At 44.7% G+C, this 22,207-nt stretch overlaps 1 protein-coding gene across 3 annotated transcripts in view; it reads left to right on the top strand.

Annotated features, from left to right (window-relative positions):
- Positions 1–323: 323 nt before the first annotated feature.
- Positions 324–22,207, top strand: part of LOC142583268 (cytochrome P450 6a8-like) — a 60,211-nt gene continuing 38,327 nt past the window's right edge. For all 3 annotated transcript variants that reach the window (XM_075693660.1, XM_075693661.1, XM_075693662.1), the window contains exons 1-5: positions 324–589; positions 12,625–12,721; positions 14,973–15,025; positions 16,176–16,272; positions 17,895–18,020. In XM_075693660.1, coding sequence (XP_075549775.1) covers positions 510–589; positions 12,625–12,721; positions 14,973–15,025; positions 16,176–16,272; positions 17,895–18,020 — 453 coding nt within the window. In that variant the 5' untranslated portion in view covers positions 324–509. The remainder of the gene's footprint in view (positions 590–12,624; positions 12,722–14,972; positions 15,026–16,175; positions 16,273–17,894; positions 18,021–22,207) is intronic.

Raw genomic sequence — 22,207 nt, 5'->3', positions numbered from 1 at the left:
GTGACTCCTTATCGAATGGACAAGGTAGTTAAAAGTGATCAAATGAAATCAAATCAATAGCGTGATTCACGCCTATCAGTTACAGTGTGCGCCGTTCGTGTAACGTCCTCGGTTATCTTCTAATTCTCGACGACATTTATTCAAGACAGCAAGTACATTTTCCCGGTGAGAAACACTCCACGATGCGACCTTGACCTGCCACTGACGCACCAGTCGCCCGTAACGAGCTCTTATCACAGCCGTCGCCCGCACACCCCGCAAGGTATTGACAGCGACTCTTATCAGTGCTACTGTTATCAAAAAGGAAAAGGCAATATGGCCTACAAAGTGGCGCCAGCATACGGGACGTTTTTGGACCGACACAGCGCACTTCGCGTGCCAATCCTTCTGCACGAGGAAGCTTCGCGCTCATCCGGCCGGCAACTGCGGCAAGTACGTTACAGAGTAGTACCGAGTACACATACCACTTCAGCTAGAGCTTCCGGACTCTTGCTTTTGTCGGGCCACAAATGGATACGGCAAGCTCGGCTGCCCTTGCAACGACGGCTGCCCTGCTTTTGAGCGCCGTCGCATTCGCGCTTCTACTCAGGTGAGAAAGATTAGTTAACCTCTGCGACACCAAGTGGACTGTTGTCTAGCATTCTTTCTTCGATAATGATCGCCATAATGATCGCCGCGTCGTGAACATTAAACGGCGCTTTAAGGCCGATCCACAAAACGGACGAAATTGCTCTTTTGGACCGCGGTCCGCGCATCATGTGATAGGACGTCACCTTTTCGTGCGTACCGCCGTTGGCCCGCGCAAGACCGCGGCCCTTGCGGTCCAACAAATCGGCGATGCTTTTCTCGCTTCAGTTTTGGCGGCGGGCCGCATGCAAACCGCAGTGATTTTAGCGTAGCCAACGAATGTGGTCCGGCAACAGACTGTCTTCGGCCAAATCTAATCTAGTTTTCGGCTCAGAAAAATCCAGTCAAGCCAGTCGTTTTTTGTCCGCCGTTGCGCCTGCACGTGCGTGCAGCAGACATATATATTTTTAAAAAACCGCGTCCTCTTGGAGTGACGAGGAGGTTTTTTATTTTGTATCCCTCATTGAGCAGTTCCCGGCTTTTGTGGGACTCGAGCCGGAATGATAACAATGATAACACTATGGCCGAAAGTGTAGCTGGCTGATCTGCTCTGCCGTCTGCTATGGCGGTCCGCCGTGTGGATGTGCTCTGCGCCGGACCGGAGCGCGGCGGGCCGTGAAGTCGCATCACGTGACAGATCGGCCCGTAGACTTGGTCTGTCGTGTGGATCGGCCTTTACGAACGAGGCACAAGCAAATGAAACGAAGAGAACGCAAGGAGAGGGAAAAGCAGGGAGCTCAACCAGACGAGAGTCCGGTTTCCACAAAGAGAGAGAGGATAGGCTGGGAGGTTAACCGGAGGCCAGTTTCCGGTCTCCGCAAAACGCGCAAAACATACACGGCGCTAAACAAAGCGTCACGTGTTGTGCTACAGACGGGGACAAGATATTGCAGGATCCGCGAGTGCGTGCCGAACTGCAATTCTTGCGCCCTTCGACGAAGCAAGCGCGTCCTGTCGAGACATGGCATTGCGCATGCTCGCCCTTCGATGCTCGTGCGACTGTCCCTGCGTAAATTACTCGCCAGCGGGCTGTCAGACACACGATGATTCCGGAACATTACGCTAACGAAGCGGTGTCACTCCGACAATAATAATAATATTTGGGGTTTTACGTGCCAAAACCACTTTCTGATTATGAGGCACGCCGTAGTGGAGGACTCCGGAAATTTTGACCACCTGGGGTTCTTTAACGTGCACCTAAATCTAAGCACACGGGTGTTTTCGCATTTCGCCCCCATCGAAATGCGGCCGCAGTGGCCGGGATTCGATCCCGCGACCTCGTGCTCAGCATCCCAACACCATAACCACTGAGCAACCACGGCGGGTGGTGTCACTGCGACAATGAAACATTTTAGACCGAGTGGCCTTAAAGGGACACGAAAGGTTAATATTAAGTCGACGTGGACCCTTGAAATACCATCCTAGAAACCTCCGAACGCTTGTTTCGTGCGAAGAAGAGACTTATTTTAAGCGAAAATGTGTTCTGAAGCGTCCGCGTACCTCTAGCGCAGTTCAAATGACCCGCCCTCCGATCGAGGAGTATTGACGTCATGGTCTCATAGTGACGTTGCGCCGTCGGTGAGTAAAACGGCTCCCGCAGACGGCGCTATGGCTTTTTTGCACAAAACGCAAACGCGCGGCCAGACAGAGCCAAGACGGAGCCGGCAGTAGCGCGAAAGCGGAACTATGGTGGCTAGCGGAAGGGAAAGAGCACGACGATAAGCTGGTTCTTTATTTTATGACGCCAACTTCGACGCTCGTTGCAATGGATGACCCTGACAACGACACATTAGCTCGCGATGCTGGGCTCGAGTTCAGCGATTTAAGCACTGATGAACATCACCTGTTAGGTGATGTTAGGTGTTAGGTGTTAGGAATGATAGGTGTAACGTTAAGGGATAAGAAAAGAGCAGATTGGGTGAGGGAACAAACGCGAGTTAATGACATCTTAGTTGAAATCAAGAAAAAGAAATGGGCATGGGCAGGACATGTAATGAGGAGGGAAGATAACCGATGGTCATTAAGGGTTACGGACTGGATCCCAAGGGAAGGGAAGCGTAGCAGGGGGCGGCAGAAAGTCAGGTGGGCGGATGAGATTAAGAAGTTTGCAGGGACGGCATGGCCACAATTAGTACATGACCGGAGTTGTTGGAGAAGTATGGGAGAGGCCTTTGCCCTGCAGTGGGCGTAACCAGGCTGATGATGATGATGATGAACATCACCTGCTGTTGAGGGCTCGCGCTGCCGGCGTCGTTGCATAGTACTTACGACGACGGCCTGCTTTGAAAGGCACTTCACGCGACTTCAGTAAGTCGGGGTTGAAATTGTAATCCTTTGGAGGAAAGTGCAGCGAGCACACTGCGGGATTTTTCGGCTCTTTGCAAGCGCGCTGTGGCAGAGGTACGGCGCTTAACCACTTCGAACGGAGAGGTTCACTCTTTGGCACACAGTGATGAGTAACGTTGTATTCGCCGCTGCAACTGCCTTTGGCCAAGTTCCCCGGACCATTCGCGCATCCCACGACATCACATGGACGTGGCATTCTCGCTGCTTGTTCCAAATGCAAGTTTCGCGAGCCAGCAGTAAAACCGCAGCACGACGCGATAAAGAAACAACTGAAACTCCAAAGCGCGCGCTGCGCAAAGGCGAGCGCGCAGAGCCAAGCGAAAACGAAACCTATCGATCACCCATACTTCTCAAGGGTAACGTCAAAATGTTATTTTTTCTTAGAATCGAATAGAAGTAGACAATTAGCGTTTTCTTGTCTTATAATCTAATGAAATTATCTTTTTAATTCGATGAGTTGAGTACTAGTGACAAATTATGATGAGGAGTGCTTTAGTCATCGGGCTAGTACCGGAATGTCGCTGGGGGGTCTCAAATCGTGTCATGCATTTACCTCAATTTCTCGGTTACTAAAGCTCTGTTCGCGATGATATTGATGCCTTAGACGTTATAGAGCATTGCTTTGTCACTTTAATTTCACTTTCTGTTAACCTTTAGTGTCCCTTTAAAGATGTCTGTGCGCCGCAACCTGAAACGACGTGAACGAGTGGGGAGAGATTCTGAGCGAGAATAAGGCGATGCGAGGGACCCTATTTGTTGTCACAAACTTGTGAAGAAAAACAGGCAGTCGAAAAACAATTGAAGCGGTTACGTACTTCTTTATCGATATTTTTCCGGCAGTTCTCCATCGAGCCATCAGACACAATGCCTAATGGAGAGATATGTTCTTTGTATAGCACATACAGTCGAGGCCACTGCTATCGAGAACACGCGAGCCGTGGCATCGCTCCGCGGAGAGCTTCACTACCGGCGCCTCATGAAGTCTTGCGGCGCATGCACAATCGAAGCGTTTGGCAAAAAATCCAGCCTGTTGTGGCGCTGGGCGGAACGATGCCAGAGATCCCGTGTTCCCGCTAGCTGTGGCCGTGCCTCTATATTTAACGTCGGGTATGAGAGAAGGTGAGCGCTGACGCATAGCTAAACGCACTTGTTCCATGGCGCCAGGTGGTGACCTCTGCAGACTGTAAAGTTCGCGCGGCTGATAAACTGGTCGTGGCATCAATTCCCTGCCGCGATTCCTTGTCGCACTCATGCGCAGTTGAATGAAACACACTAGCGCGCTGAATTTTTGTTGCGGCGTAGTAGAAAATAACGCCGCACCGTCGAAAAAAACCGGTAACTTCCACCAGCTGTCCCCTTTTGTTACAGATAAAGATAGCAGATATCTGGTCACAAATAATGGCGAAATCTACCCTACGTAATGATAATGATAATAACAGGAAACATGTTTTATTATATTGAAAACGGCGCAAGTTCGGGAAATATAGCGCCACGTGGAACAGTCTTAATCCCACAACCTATCCTGATTGTATTGCACTTAGTGTTGCACAGACGAGCATAAGGAACGTACGTCCAACTCTTTTTCCTTGCGTTCCTTATGAAATTCCAGCAACTAGCTCCATTCATTGCTTTACTAAGTGCCCCACAGCCTTTAATAACGATGAACATTTAAAAATGTTTTTCAGAAATACAGGTAACATTGTTACCTTTACAGAATGGAATTTCTTGTAAAGGTGCACGTTAATTTGTCAGCCATTAGAAAAATGTCTACACGTAATTTTTAGACTGTCTTTCCACTATTGTTACTAGAACTTACTAACAGTTAATAGAAATCATACCAACGGTATTTGATCTTCCTAACATTCCCCTAATAACACCCTAGACACAACTCGCCACCAACATTATATTGAATCATGTTCACAGGCTGTCTGTCAACTTCCTACAGTCTAGAAACGCTTTTCTTTAGACTTTCTATTAACATTCATTAAATTGAAGTAAGTTCATACACTGTCTGTCAACTTCGTACTGACGGTGTATAAACAATCTTTTTAGACCTCCTATAATGTTCATTAAATTGAAGCATGTTCAAGCATTATCTCTAAATATCCTATTCATAATTTACTGGTGCTCTATTCAGGCACCCTAGTAATATTGTGCCAACAGCTGGACACCTACGAAGAATAGAAGCGTGTTTGTAAACTTTGTCAACATCCTACTAGCATTCTAGAAACAATCTCTTAGGGCTCATCATGGCTTGGAAATTTATTTGAAACCTCCTACCAACATTTTCCCTTTAGACATTCTAGAAACATTGACCAGAATCGGTCGCAGTGTTTGAATAGAAGTGTGTTCAACGCAGCTTATAAATGCACACTAACCTGCGAATTTATAGCTTTAAATCACCCGGTATACCACCCTGTAATGCCCAGTGCGGTGACAATTCATTTAATTTTGTGGGCCCTAATAACGTCGTGCTCCTCACGAATGTTTATGCAATCTTAGTGGAGCTTTGATAAATTATAAGATCTTGGCTTTCCCGAAGACTGCGGCTGAGCGGGCATTTATAAAAGAACGCTTCTTACTTCGCGGAAACATTACGAACGTAGTCGGGTATGTCGACGGAACGTACGTAGGAATTAGGGTGCCTTCAATGTCAGCGTTACTGTGATTAGCATTGAAGCAATGTCTAGACGCACATATTGGCAAATTTGTCACTTCTGTGTAGCAGACTTAAATTTTGTGTTGCCGACGTCACACATGCGGCAGCCTATGATACTGACTTTTTCGCTGGTTGCTGACTTCTTACCGATTGTTCTACTTGTCTATCAGGGTGCCTTCTATATGGCTCACTTTTTGGGGAAGGAGGGTAATGAAGTATAAATAGATAAATGGATATCACAAATTGTGTGAAGTACCCTGTGAATGCTAATCTCACAAAGAACTTGGGTTTTTTTATGAGATTACTTAGTACGTAGCACAAATTATTTAGTATGCATAATGGTGAATTTTGGTCATGCGTCATGTATCGGCCGCACTATGAAACAGCAAGGCATTGCACAATTCGTTGCAGTGCGAGATGCGGATGTTGCGCCAAGCCTGTTGTGCCTATGCATTTATGGCAAGATGAAAATGCATTGAGAATCTTAGTGTGCTGGCTTGCATGAAGAAAATACTTCAGAGTGTTTGCTGTGTTCACTGTTGGTGCATGTGCCAGTGGTTCAGTGTATTTTCTTTCTTTTTCTTGGGGGGGGGGGGGTCAGCGTTATTCTGTATGGACAAATCGTATATTTTCTTCTCATAATGGGGCTCTAATTCTTCAGCAGTAGAACAATGCAGATCCAATGCTCTGCAGAACTCGGTGTGCGTGAAGATGTCATGAACCACTAAGGCAAAATTACATATCGGGGGAAATGTGGTGCAGATGCCAATGAAAAGTGGGTGTTTAACCCACCATGATAAAAATAAAGATTGCAGAGCGAATAGACCTTTTGTACAGCTTAAGAGTAATGATTACACAAACTGTGACATGTTCAAACGTGTAAAAGCTTGCCGCAATGCCAAAGTAGGATGAGCAATATGCAGCGTATTTTGGCATTGAACATGTCTTGTAAATGCTATTTTTATTGTAAGCCTCAAGACTCGCTATCACGCCTTTCTCTCCGGCACTCCCTTTACTGAAACGCAGCACTGTCTTTCTATTGGTGTCATGATGATGATGGTAACGGCAGCAGTAAGGCTGGTTAATGCTTGCCCCTTTGATTCTTGCGAGTTTAGTGGTACAGAATATGGCACGTGCATACACCTGTGCAGCAAAATTTTATGCTTGTGGTGATTTGTTGGAGAGCTAATTCGTGTTGGGACATTTCAAAGATGTGCGCCATTGTGGCTTAATAACTAGATCATTGGTGAGGTTGAAGACTCGTTGTATCGGTATAGAAGCTTGAAGCTGAATTGCACCACAACTCGACGGGACACAAAGAAGAGAAATACACAGGGCAGAACACTCTATTGTGTGTGTTACTCTTGTCTGTGTGCCGTCGAATTGTTACGCGATCCAACTTCAAATAGAGCATTGGGCCTCTTTAGTGCAGGACCGAGGAAGAGAAATACACACAGCAGAACGCTCTGCTGTGTGTGTTAGTCTCCTTTGTGTGCCGTCGAATTGTTGCGCGATCCAACTTCAAATAGAGCATTGGGCCTCTTTGGTGCAGGACTGAGGAAGTGCGAGCTATTCGACACCATGCCAGTGCCTTACCACACAATTATGGAAGTCTGAAGGTTTGCAAACAAAGCTTTGCTTTCAAATCCACCTGCTCATGTAATAAAAGCACTAATTGATAGAATCAACGTACAAAAATAATGGTGAAATGAATGGCCTTTGAAAATTTGTATGTTGACACTAATGACATAATAGGTGCTACAGCGAACTCGGCAATTGTACTGGACAGAGCACTTTGTTTCCTATGTGAAGCACATGCTTTCATTACATGCTGTGCAGATAACGAAGCTCAGTTTGTTTTAATGAGGTACACAACATTCACTGTAATCTGTTTTTGATTCTAAAGTGCCAAACACCACCTCATTTTCAAGGATGTCATGGGAATATTTGGCGAGAACTGTTTACAGCCCCTCATAATGGAAGTGTGGCCAGCCAGCTTTGCTTGGGTGCCTTTATCGATTTATGTTCCTGATCATTGTGTGCTATCAAGCTGCTAAAGTCTATGCTACCAGTGCAAGGCATTACGTGATTCTATAGTCGGATACAACTTCAGGAGGCCGCAGAATCTGCACTTCAACGGCAGGTGAACACAAGCCTGCACCAATGGGCACACACTCTACACTGAAGTCGTGCCGCTCATTGGAGAGGGACATACCCGCTCATTGGAGAGGGACTATTTCTTTAGCCGTGGAGGCAATCGGCTGCTGCGCTTTGGTCATCTAGGTGGGGCCTCTTTTGTCTTGTGAAGTTGTATCTGACTAGAGGATGCCGCTTTTCATACAACACAAAAGGACAAAGTGTACAATTATTTGGCCTATGAAATGGATACATCACAAGTGAGCTATGCATGGGCTTAAGCTGTGTGAAAATTAGTACATGCAAATATATGACATTGTTAAAGGATATGTGGTATCGAACATGCATGTAATGGCACGCTTAAATCGGGGAGTGTTGCATTCATGTGCACAGTCTATAGGTGATAGCATTATTAAGGTCATGCCGTTTCCTGTCGTTTCATTGCGAAATACACACACCGTTCATCTTGTGGCTAATCAACACCCACTGTATTCTTGCACATAGAAAGAACAAACAGCAGAATGACGTATATGCTGCATTAGTGTCTTTTTCATTTACACGGACCAGGTTCTTACGTGTTTGCCCATTTTGAAGAGACATCAAGTGCATGTTACAAGTGTCCCAATATGCACAGCACAATATTTACTGCAATAATTTTATTCATGTTCTTGAATAATAAACAAAATAATAAACTGAAAGCTCCTTTATAAGGTGTGTTCTGGGGGCTCGACTGGAAAGCAGTGAGTGCACTGATCCTACTGTTGCAGAGGAGCCCTCGGGACCTTGCCCAACTCTGAAGAGCATGTGCCTGGTGCTTGCCTACTGCCACAAGGCGGTTGAGTGCCTCCAGCAGCAGAATGTTTTGCTGCAAGAAAAAGTGGATTGTTGGAATGAATCAACCGCATATAAACCATTATTTACAAATAAAAATGCTCATTGCACTATTCGTACTAACTGCCCTTAACTGTGGAGGCCTTTAGTGTATGCATAATAAAATAATTTGTCAGGACCACATTGCTTTATTTTTCATAACGGGTTGTTTTTTTCAGAGCCAATTGTAATGTTTATTAGTGTGCCAACAGCTGAGGTGTCCTCGAACCTTCACGAGTCTCTACTGTCAGCACCACAAACCTATTTTTGTTTGCCGCAACATCAATGGCGCTCCCTACAATGCCGTCTTATGCGAGCTGATTGCATCCTATGCATACAAACATCATATTTTTGTCCCATTACGTAATTTTCTACCTTCCTCGGCAGCAGTTGTCTCTACTTGACATCCATTATGTCACGCTTATGTAATCACCTGTTATAAATTGGCAACAAGTGATTGAAGACGTGCATGGCCTGCCCACCGATTCCATTTTTTTTTCTTAATCTCAACTAGCATATCAGTTGCCACGGTTTACTACTCCACTGTCTTCCTGCCTTAATGCTATCTCCAACAATTTTTGTTACTTCGCTTTCTGCACAGTCCTCGACTTCTCAAGTTTCTTTGTTAACCTCCAGGTTTATGTCCCATATTGCATAACCGGTAGAATGCAGCGATTCTAAACATTTTTCAAGGATATCGGTAACGTGGCGATCACGATTCGGGAATGCCTCCCATGTGCTGTTCAACCCATGAAATTTTTGCATAAGTTTCCTGCTTTATATCAGTACCTGCTATTGATATTTTACCTGGATAAAGATACTCTTCCAGAGATTCTGCGGGCTGAATGTCACTGATGAATTTCTGTTATGTCACTAAGTTAGTGAAGGTTACATTTATCTTTTCCATATTTTCGCGGGGCCACGTACATGTGAAAGCACAAACACCCATTGGCTCTCAATGCCTTTTTTAAACTGCTGGACATTTAGTTCGTCACTACGAAAGTGACTTAATCCGTGCACTATTATTATGCTAAATATGAAACAGTAGAAATATACTTATCTGCAGTTTGTCGATGCCTCCGTCACTGTGTTGGTTGCGAAATCCATCGTCGGCACCACCTCCTTGTCGCATCGTAGCTATATCGGCTGTCTTCCTTTTGCACACACGATGCAATATTCGTGACGCTCGCAGTCACGCAGAGTGGAGGAACTCAGCGCACTCACAGAAGCAGCACCGGATAAGTTGTTTGTTCAGGATTGTGCCGTGAACAGTAGGTACGCATCGCGATCTGTAAAATCGCCTAAGCTATTCGCAGTCTTTCGGGGTGCACGGAAAGAATGCTCACGGAGGAACAGAACTATCCAAGAAATAGTGGTCATTGTCGAGCCTGATCACTACGTCGCACACTGCAAGCTCGTTGTACGAGTTTGTTTACAGTGGGCCTCTTCGATGTTTAGCCGCCATGCTCGCCCGATGAATGTATGTGATGACGCCACCACAGCGTTCCCTCGTGGTATGATGCGAAGCGTACTAAATTACAAATTAGTCGAATACACATTCAGTGTGCATCTCGTAAGCTTGAAAATGCTTTTAAACCACGTCAAACTAACTAATAATATTGTATTAAATGCATTTGTTTTATAACTCGCTTGTGCGTGTAATGCACTCGGTGGAACGACAAACAAGTGAAAGAAGGCGCGACCATGCACCGACGGTATGATCATGTGAGCCCCAGTTTGTCGACCGCCCAGAAGGCAACGCCCAAGGAATAATAGCCACCCAGAGTGAATCTAGATAAACCAATGAAACTGGAGGCTTGTCGAAAGATAAACTGTGTCTCGGTACCATTTGTGCTTTTATCTTGGGGTGTCGCCAGAGCTCGTGAAGATCCCGAGTTTCGCCAAACTCGGCGCATCCTGCATAGCACCCCAGTACTCCGCTATCACACAGACCAAGAAGTGTAGCGCAAGCAAAATTTCACGAAGTGTGCGGACATCGCCGCACCCTCGCGTAGTGCGGTAGAACTTTTAAAAAGGTTACTTGTAAATGTTTGCGAACATATTTCTTTAAACATTTCAGTGGCATTCCGTCAACGATTCGCCACCGACTTCGATTGGAACTGTGATTTAATGCAAGAGAGCTTGATTCCTGAGTATGTAATATATCGGCATTAATGTGTGTTGGAAAAAATTTTCAAAAACTCTCAAGTTACTTCCCAGTCTAAATATCATTCGGCAAACTGTCCGAGCCGGTGACCTACTGAGGGTACATGTCCTTCAAAAAATATATTTTGATGATGTATGCTAAACCATTCGTTACGCAAAAGTAACGAGCCTTTTGACGGACATCTAAAGTTTTTATTTATACAAAAGCTAGAAGAAATGTTATCGGTGTAGCTAAAGTATTCTTTATACAAAAGTGAGTATGTGGAAACCTTTTAGGGCGTATGAACAAATGTTTTTATAGAGAAGTAAAAAGGAAGTGTTTTAACTGTGTATTTAAATTATCCCTTATACAAAAGTAAGAAGGAAGTCTTTTAACGGTGTATTTAAATATCTTTTTATACAAAAGTAAGAACGATGTCTTTTAAAGGTGTACTTAAAATATTATTTACACAAAAGCAAGAAAGTATTTTGTGTATGAACAAATCTTACCAGACTGTAAATGTAGATAAGCTGTCAATGAAGTAAATAGAAAGTTGACAGATGTTCAAAATAATGTTAATAGGCATTTTTGTAACGGTTACGTAACATCGGCCACAGCTTCACTGTACATCCACTTTGACAGGGTCGAGTGGGGGTGGCTTTTTGTTTATAAGTACCGGTTGTCATGTACTTCTGTGATATAATCTCGGAAAAATACTAAAACTTAACGAAATAACACAGCGATACAAACGCACGCCTCCCTACTCTACTCGCGTACATGCATGGTGCCTCATATATTACATTTTAGGACAACCTACACGCTGCAAATGATTGCTTGCAACCTTCATGAGATATTAAATAACACGCTATTAAGTGATACCAATCTAATTATTTTCTGCGACTTTCCAGGTGCACCATATCTTTTTTCTCTTGAAAATAGTTATTGCGCTTCATATGTAGATATGAATTTGGGCTTATATGGTTTATTCTCTTCTCATCTAAGACAGTTTTTTTAATGCAATAACTAAAACCGTTTTCAGTTACTTGATTGCCGAATTGAAGCAAATCCTTATTTTCTTGCTTCGGTTTCTTAACTATGTGCTCGGTTTGTAGTGTTTATGAGCAATTGTTTTTTCAATGTGTATTTAGTTGCAGCCCGGCTGTGCAATGCATAATTAATTTAATTATTGCATGTTTTTTCCATTGCAATTTTTGTTGCTAACATGCTGCTTATGCCGATGTGACCAGGTACAGGACTTTATCAAGTTGGCCACCTTTCTGTATCGATATGTTTGTTGAAAAAAAAAATAAAGAGTAGGCGACTACTTTAACTGTACTCATAAGCTGGCTTTACATTTGTTTCGGTTTTAAATGAAATAAGTAAAACCGTTTTCAGTTACATGATTGCCGAATTGAAGCAAATCTTCATTTTATTGCTTCGGTTTCTTAAATATGTGCTCGGTTTGTAATGTTTATGAGCAATTGTCTTTTCAATGTGTATTTAGTTGCAGCTCGCCTGTGCAATGCGTTATTAATTTAATTATTGCATCTTTTTTCATTACAATTTGTTTTTCTTTGTCCCATGCTGCTTATGTCCAGGTCATAAGGTACAGGACATTATAAAGTTGGCCACCTTTCCGTATTCATATGCTTGTTGAAAAAAAATAAACAGAGCGCTCCTAGTTTATTACTTGTATTCCTGAAGCGGTGTCGCTTTTGTTCCGTTTTTTTTCTTTTGCATTTACGACAGGAACACCACCGGCTCAGAGTTCACACTGCTACTCTGCCCACAGCTCTCAAATATATCGCCTTAGTTTCTAATATGCTCCATTAATTTCCAGGTGGCGACGGAAAACCTTCGATTTCTTCCGAGGGACTGGCATCTCAGGTCCGCCCCCGAGTATATTCTCGGGCCATTTCTACAAATTCTGGCAAAAGGTAGGGTGCTTAAGGTTACCTACAGTGATAATGAGGATTTTGATAAAAACAAATATTTTATCTGTCAGGTGGACAGCGCCCTTAGTTTATCATATTTTTCTAGGAGCACTCCATCATTCTCTGTGTATAGACCTTTTTATGCAAGTCAATAAGTTTTTTCAAATGACACGAAACGCATGTGCAGTGATTCAGCGATTGTCCAGGCCTTACATAAATAAGAAATAGTATTTATTTGCTACTCCAAGGAGAGTCTACTCAATTCATCACAAGGTTTTTACGAACACCACAAAATTTCTGCAATGACTTTTTTAAGTGGAAGAAATGTGTCTTCACGATAGTTACTTTCACGTGAAGGTAAACTGAAAAGTGAGATAATGCTAAATGACACTCGCTAGCTTGATTTGATTTTTTTAGGCCTCTATTCGAATGCCTACCTCGGTTCTGCTCTCTCAGTGCTTTCATCATAGCGACCCACCCGACGTTGTTTATGGATTCCATCGGTTAGCACATATAATAAGAAAACATCGCGTGAATGGTATGTACGATGACTCGACAATGCTGCTTCGGTGAGGTCTTCCTGTCGAGACCACAAGCAAGCGAATGTGTTCGTGTGACAGCCCTTACAAAAATTATCAAAGAAATTTCGTTGCGTTCTATTCAATTTATAATATATTCTATATTCTTTATATTGAAATGAAATTGAATCCTACGAATTTTTTTTGTGTGCAACAGACCTGCCAAAAGTGAATGCAAGTAGCATGATTAAGTTTGTCTTTCAACAGAGTGCAGTACTTCCTCTTTAATCTGGCGAGAAATGCCCATGACTCGTATTGCTTCCAATGAGACCTGCCTTAATATATGTGCCGGCTGTAATATCAGAATAAAAGCAGCACTGGTAGAGTTACAGGCCTCACTTGACGATTAAAGGCCGGCCGGTCAATTGTGACACGTAAATGTCACGCTTGCATTGCTGACTCCGCCGCACACGTTGTCGAGTATTAGGAGGTAGAATGATAGCTTTCTATTGAATTGTTCATTGTGCAATAGGTTTTTTCGTTTGCCAGTATAAACGCGGTATCTAGTTATCCGTGAAGAGACATATCTGCTTCTAATATATGTGGCTGCATTTGGCTACTGATGCGAAAGGGTCAATTGGCCCATTGTGAGAAAAAGCCGGCGTTTGTCTTCTGTAGCAGAAACAAAAGTTCACCGCCCCTTCCACTGCGTGAAAATGGTCGAACGGAGAAGCCGTGTTAGTTAAACCGAGTGTTAATTACACATAGTGTACTTCCAACGCTGCCGATGTGCTTCCGCATCCCGGGCGCGCACTTCGGGATTGGCTTCCCGCGCTGCCGTTTAACCTCGGCACCTCAGGCGCGCAGTTCGCGGTCGGCCTACAACGACGAGTCCCTTCACAAGCCAGCTCTCGTTTATGCTCGCGGTAGGCAGCCTCTTCCTCAGGCGTACGAACTACCCGTGGTCTACACATAGTTGTGGATGGGACTTAATGTGCAGAACAACTAATCCAAAACTCCGTATATTCGGCGCAAGGCCCACCACTGGAGATGCGGGCGCATGCAATCGTTCTGACGAGCGGTCAGAATGGTTTGACGATTGACTTGCCTGCCGTTATTTCTTGCTGGTGTCAGAAGTGGGCGATAAGTGCCGGCAGCGACGTGCTCCTAGTAACCCGTTTCAATCGCTGGGCGCTGTTCGTTGGCCAGAAGCTTCCAGGATAACATTTCTTTCTTCTGCGGCAGGGAGGAATCAATCGTCGATAAATTCAATGCTGTACTGGCTCGATCGCCGAACTGCACCACGTGACAACCGTGTAAGATTCGCGCATGAGGTAGCATTCTCCCAGGGGAAAACGGGTCCCCTTTCCCCCTGCTGAGCTCTTCGTTTCTTCTCCCACTAGGTCACGCGGCCCATCCTAAGCGAAGTGCGACATGACGGCACAGCGTCCGCATAAGCATCTTCGCTGTAAAAACTGCGCCTAAACTCGCATTACCATTGGCTACGACGCCACGTGACGAGCTGCGCCTCGGCGGCGCAGACATTTTCTCCGACTTTCTCTCAGTGGAGTCTTGCATTACTTGGAATAACAAGATGTAACTCTGATGTAAACTTGACACATTTATCATAATTTGGAACCGAAAGGAATAATTTACAAATTTGTTAACTTTCTCGTGTTTTCCGCAGCATTGAAAGCAACTTATGTACTAAATACAATCCAAATTTTTCTTTTAAGAACACCGTGGAAGTTATGGATGAGTGGTTCCAGAAGTACGGTGACATCTACGGGTAAGTGAATGTATCAATTTGTGTTACTCTTTCCTATCCACGTCCACAATGAGCCATACAGATATCCACCAAGTTTGTGCGGAAAATGCTCATTTTATTAGCATATTAATGCAAGGAACTTTGCCTTATACACAGTTATTTCGAAGGCAATAAATGTGAAATGTTAAAATGACCAGTGCTCTCTGGACGCCTCACTGACCCACTGGGTGGTAAAACACTCTACACCATTTCAGGCACTGCGTTTAGAATGTAAGGTAATTCTGCAGAAACAGTTCATAGGCTCCCATTAACTTAGCACAAGCACAGAAGCGGGGTCTTCGCAGCATACGAGAGTAGTCTAGCATTGCAGAGATCAGACGAGGACACCACGAGAACCGTCAATGTGGACTCTGTTACAAAATCAGCGAAAGCTCTAAATCATAGCCTTGAGGTTTGCCACCTTCCTTTGTTGACGCTAGGGACTAAGGAAAATGTTTTTGAGTTATTCAAAGTAACAACTAGCGATATTCATCTGTCCCGGCCAGCCTTCTCCGCAATCATAGTCGCAGTCATTTTATCCAGTTTCATTTTCACCGCATTACATCAGTATTTTTCTAAACCTTACATTGAATTTGCAAGAACCGGACGCGTTTGTGTGACGGATATTGCGATAATAACACTATGACTCGCACTACACCTCACTTTTCTTTTTGCTGCTATATCAATCGCATCAGAACCTCTAACTTTTCAATTAGTCTATATAAAAAAGTGTCACCTTTTATTTCTTTGAAAGTAAGAGTGATTATGCCAATGCTTTCATTGTAGTGAAAATTATTGTTTGAATCAAGCATTATTTCATAAATTCAAGCACCACATATGCTGTAAAAGAACAGCAAACCTATATCTCCGTGGGAATGAAATGCTTTCTGTAGTATAAGTTTCCCATTTGTGAGACTATTTCTTATATCTGTTTCATCTATAATCTCAAATGATGGCAATGGCAGCACCGGAAGCTGGTTTAAGCATTCGTAAAGGTTGTTTTTTTTTTTCATGCCACTTCAGCTCAAACGCTCTCCAGAGCTTTTCCTGAGTGCGGTGTACTTCACAGCTGGCATTCGCTCATTTTTTTCGGGTCTTTCAAAACTTGCCTGTCTCTTCGATGTCATCGCAGGATCTTCAATGGCGATGTCCCTTTTGTCCTGGTGAAGGATGTTGAACTTTTGAGGCGTGTGTTTGTCAGCGATTTCGGTCAATTCGTGGACAGGGGGGTGAGTGCACTTAAAACTGCTTCCACGATTCGCAAACATTCTAAAGCGGACGAGGTCATGCAGTAATTAGCGCAACGCGCAATTGATACCGTCGCTATTCTCGTGTGTCGAACTGCGGTACATCGAAGGAGTGCAGCCGCGTGCCAATCTTTCGACAACAGCACGTATTCAACTGAGCAAAGTAATGCATTTGCATTACTGGCCTCACCAAGACAAGACCCTTTGTGGGAACGCGGGAAACGAGATGAACAGTTCAAATGATTGAGACAAGCGCTCTTATCAAAACGGTGACTCCAGGTTGAGGCTTCCCTTGTTCTGCTTAATTATTCGCCATCGTCTTGAGGCCCCATTGTCTTGTTTCACTTTCATCAAGTGTGTTGCACAACTTAGGCTTGAAGCAGCTACAGTCGACGGTGAATCAGAGAACACCTTCTACAAGAGTTCATCTAATGCTTACTTTTGGTATAGGATAAAACTTTATAACGGATTTTGTGGCATTGGCCAAAAATAAAACCTAATCCTATTATATCTACTACACTTTGTGATTCTATTCTGTGACTACGTCGTCACCTTCAGATTCGTGAAGTAAAAACACTTACTCCCTGCTGAAAAAGAAACTATAAGAATCGCATAAGCTAAGCGTCTCGACTATGAGTTTCCTGAAGGTTGCCTTTTGAGTTAACTATCTGACTTTGATTTTTAGTCATGTTTATTGTGACGTGCACTGGCATTGTGCCTGCACAGTTAGCGGATGGCAGGAGACACGGGTAACTGCACTGCTATGCCATTGTAGACAACACTCGTGACAGTTCTGTCTCGTGCACTCCACGAACGCTTTGTAATTGGAAGTTGCGTTGTCACAAAAGCATCGATGTGACACTATTGCCCGGTAGCTGCCAGGAATGAGACGCGACCGCTTTGTCGCTTAGACCAGTGCCCTGTTCTTCATGTCAAGTGCTCGTGCGCGTTGAACTACACGCCCAACTGGGCGTGTGCGTGTAGTGTAGGGGGCTGGAGGTTTGTACACGGGGATTTCAATCACGTGACGGTGGCTCTGATTTCCCCTTTTGCACCTTGTCTGCAAAATATAGAGGAGTATGCGTCACTTTTCGCAGCACTTAATAAATTGCGCCAATATATTTCTTCCACAAGTGCTTGTCATTTTGTAGCCAATATCTGGAAGCTCTCTTACCTTTACACGAAATTAAAAATTCATAGGGGTTAAGGTAATCACTGAACCTCCAAGTCTCGAGCAAAAGTTGCACAAAAATGCTATAGCTGACTGAAGGACTTAAGCTGCTTATTTTGTACTATTGGAAAGTTTACATGCTGATAAATCATGACTGCGCAGTTCACAAGCGCAGTTCTGGAACATGGAACAGCTCTGTTCCATGCAAAAGTGTCCATTTTTCTCAAGTTTTGAGGTATTTATGACGGTGTAAGAAATCAGAAGTGCGAAACTTGCGTTACTAAGTACACCACCATCCGACAAAACAAGAATGCGAAAACGAGATGCAAGTTCTAATGCACGTGCGGGGTGCTAGGCGAAACAGTCGGAATGCTCGCGGCAACCTTCGATACGCTTCTTCACTTGTCGTGCTTGCCCTGTGTATTCTTCGCAGAATGTGTGGAGGTACGTGACTGACAACCCGGCGTTTCGAAACTCAATCAGCGCTGCGGGTGTGGACAGGTGGAAACCCATACGGCGGTGCATTTCTTCGGCATTCACGGCAAACAAGCTGCGAGGGGTAAGCATGTTATCTCTTCTGTCAGTGAGCGGTTGTCGTCCGCTAGCGGCCGTTATAGCCCGCCTTCAAAATTTCTCGCTCTTATGGCCTCACAATTGCAGCGAATGACATCAAACGGACACCTACGGTAAAATTATATTTCTTGTGTATTACTAGATTACCCTTTCACAATATAAGGGACGCTACTACCAGCAGGAGAAAAGGCTTCGTAAGCGAGAAAAGGCACAAAACGGTAAGGCGCGTGTTCGCACACCTGTTTGGCGGTGACGTCATGAATTTTTGACGGCGCCTACTAGTACCCACTTAGGCATCTTTTGAAAAAAAAAAGGATTTCATTGCATTCCAAGAAGCCAAATATCGAGCGCGCCTAGTTTGAGGAACCTTCACTGAGCCAGTGCGGCCCAAAGATTAAAAAAAAGGTACTTTGAAATCCGCGATGTCACAGTGACGTATCGCCGTTGTGGTTTCGACGCGAAATTGAAAAACAAGCACCTTAACTTTCGCCATTATTTTCTTTTTGACTTTTCAAAGAACACTTTTATAAGTGCAGAGTTAGTGTTCCTCCTTTGTGTTCCCTTAATAGCGAGCGCCTTGTATTTGATTTTTTAAGGCAATTGCATTTATTTGAATATCAATCGCACCTAGCTCCCTTGCCGTAGTCCTGAATCTCGCTATCCTCAACGCACACTCTTAGATATGTCTAGCCTCGGCACTAGACCTCGAAGATTAATTAGATAATGTCAAATAAGAAAGAAATCATTTTAACATTGGATGTGTGCGAAAGAAGCCGTCTTTTGACGCTACAACAAAACAGTACACCTATGGCTTTCAGAATTTCGGTACCAGTACACCCCAGCCGTATTGCATCGCAGAAAAAAAGCTGAGCAAAAAATGCGCATAGTAACTTTTCTCTTCCGGTACACACAATAAGAGAATCACGTTAGAGCCATTAGCATAAAACAAACGTAAAATCGCTTTTCTGGTGTTGCTAATTTATCTTCACACTTAGCCCATATATTGTATTAACAGGAGCTGCAATTGTTCGCCTCATTTCATTCATTTCGCTTTTTCCTCTATTTACTCAATAGCCCTAAAGGCGTTACAGAAAGGTGGGGTTAGAGAACAAATAAACAAATCTAATGAAATAGCGCATGGCCACAGACACCAGTAGTGCTCAACATTTCAAGACGAGTGATATGTGCCGATGGAAGCGGGAAGGTGAAAACTTCTTTTTTTAAATAAAATATTGAGAGTAGAGATTGCTCTTGCCGTAAGGCGACTTTCACGTGACGGTCACGGCGTGATAAGTGCCTTGGAGGCTTAAAAAGAGGCAAGCTCAAATCAATATTATTGCGATAGCAATTATACGGACCCTCCAGGCGAATTCCCATCATCATTGTTGCCGTCGGTGTCGCCGTGATGTCTTGTAAAAATGCCCAAGAGCGTAGGTGCGTGGCAGTGCGCCGTATGCTTTAGGTGGAATGGAAAGCATGCGAGGGTGAGCCGATTGGAATGATGACTAGGTGCGGTGACGTCATTTCGCGTGCGCAACGGAATATGGCATGGAGGATACGCGCCGACATTTTCCGTGTGCGAGGAAGGGGGGGGGGGGTGCGGACAGGGTAACGCGCGTCTCTGCGGTTACCCTGCTCGCAGCTGTGGCTGCACATAACGACGCTGATCGCGGCCAGGCGCACCCTATTTCTTTATTTCTTCCTTTCTTTCGTACTCTCTTTCTTTCTTTCCTTATTGATTTACTTAAGCCAATACACCGATTGTCTTAGGGGACACGGATACATACTTAGTTTTAGTTATGTTTAACTGCAGTTTATTTGAATTTAGCCTCAAGCTTAGTTGCTGTAACCAGATGTTAGCTTGCCCAAAAAGATTTTCTTTTCCTCTTCCTGGTGAAGAACATGGTAGTATCATCCGCGTAAAATATAATATTGGAACAGCCTTGTATACCTACAATATATTTAATATACAGTAAAGATAAAAGAAGTCCTAAGACGGATCCTTGCGGCACCTCGTACTTAATGTGCTGAATTTCGGAACTAACTCCGTTTATTGTTGTGTATTGTATTCTAGAGGTGAGATAGCTTTTTATCAAGGATAATGCGACACCAAGAATTCCATAAAGAAATAGCTTTTTCAAAAGGACATCATGTTGCATGCAATCGAAGGCCTTGCTAAAATCGATAAAGATACCTAGAGTTAGCGTTGACTTTTCTGTGCTGTCAAGGATTTGTTCTTTTATTTCAAGTAAAGCGGTTTCTGAAGGTTTAATCTGGCAGAAACCATTTGCTCCTGAGCTATAATTTTATACGTGTTTAGAAGCTCACAAAGTCTTCTATTAATTACGTGCTCAGCAATTTTCGCGAAGACAGAAAGAACGGATATTGGCCTGTAAGTATTCATGTCGCTAACTGGGCCACCTTTATTAATGACAGTAACACGGGCTAGCTTCATCTTATCTAGAAAGACGCCCTTAGCAAGACTTAAGTCACAGTTATGTGCAAGAGCCGTGCATACAGCTTCACTGACGGCTTTCAACGGCTTCACTTTTATATCATCTTCAACAGAAACACAACTGTCTTTCAACGATAAGATTATAGTCTGTATCTCGTGCTGCTCAGTAGGCGCCAAGAACACCGTAGAAGAACCTGGACTTAATATTTATAACGGGACAGCTGCCACAGTTTGGCTGCACTGAGAAGAAAGAAGACGACGTGTGCCCGCTTGCTATAGCGTCGCCATTTTGGACTCCGTTAGCTGCCCTGCAAAAAGATTGTAAATAGTATAGGGCATCGGCTACACGTAACATTAATTTGGTGGAGGGGCGGGGTAAAGGTGCGGGGTGGAAGTGCGTTACAGAAACCGGAAGGCAGCACAACTTTCGGTTTCTGTAACGCGCCCGCCACCTTCTGACGAATGATGGACTCTTTGCTTCAGGGGTTCAAGTGGTGCACCTGCCTGTGCTATCTGGACGACGTCATCGTTTATTCGCCCACATTCGACACGCATCTAGACCGTCTTTGAGCGATTCTTGACGCGTTCCGCCGCGTCGGTCTCCAGTTGAACTCGTCAAAATGTCACTTCGCTCGCAGCCAAATCACCGTCCTTGGACACCTTGTGGATGCCAACGGCGTGTGACGTGATCCGGACAAAATTCGCGCCGTTACGAACTTTTCTATACCGAAATCTACCAAGGACGCTCGTAGTTTCGTAAGGCTGTGCTATTATTTCTGACGCAATGTGAAGAATTTTGCGACCATCACACGTCCCCTTACAGCCCTCTTAAAGAAAGATGCCTCTTTTTCTTGGGGACCTGATCATGCCGCATCTTTTTCGTAGCTCGCTACTCTCCTTACCACGCCTCCAATCCTGGCCTACTTTGACCCGTCTGCCTCAACGGAAGTTCGAACTGAGGCCAGTGGTCACGGCATAGGAGCAGTGTTAGTATGACGCCGGCGTGGACATGATCGCGTTATAGCCTATGCCAGCCGACTTCTTTCACCCGCCGAGCGCAATTATTCAATCACAGAGCGCGAGTGCCTCGCTCTTGTGTGGGCTGTTGCGAAGTTTCGTCCTTGCTTGTCCGAACTCCCATTCTGCGTCATCACTGATCACCACGCTCTCCGCTGGCTATCCTCGCTCAAGGACCCCACGGGAGGACACGCTCGCTGGACGTTACGCCTGCAAGAATATACCTTATCCTTGGTATATAAGACGGGACGCTTGCACCAGGATGCGGATTGTTTGTCCCGTTAACCCGTCGACGAACCGGCTAATGCGGACGCCATCGCTTGCGTTGTATCTGTGTCCCAGTTGCTTCAAATCGGCAATGAGCAACGCCGCGACCCTTCATTACGAGCCCTCATCGACCGTCTGGAGTCAATACCTGGCGACGCGTCTCTGCGGATGCTTTTCCTCAAGGAGGGAACATTATACCGCCGCGATATCGATCCACACGGCCTTGACCTTCTGCTCGTCATTCCACCACACTTGCGTTCGACTGTCCTCCAACAACTTCACGACGCTCCCTTGGCTGGACACTTGGGTGTCTCGCGCAAATACGACCATGTACACCGTCGATTCTTTTGGCCGGGTCTCGCCCGCTCCGTGCGGCGCTACGTTGCCGCTTGTGAGCCCTGTCAGCGCCGGAGAAGCCCTCCACAATTCCAGCT

Source organism: Dermacentor variabilis, chromosome 5, assembly GCF_050947875.1.
Source record: "Dermacentor variabilis isolate Ectoservices chromosome 5, ASM5094787v1, whole genome shotgun sequence".
In the NCBI taxonomy this organism is placed as follows: domain Eukaryota; kingdom Metazoa; phylum Arthropoda; class Arachnida; order Ixodida; family Ixodidae; genus Dermacentor; species Dermacentor variabilis.
Note: the sequence above shows the minus strand (reverse complement) of the source record. Positions and strands in the feature narration are given on the sequence as shown.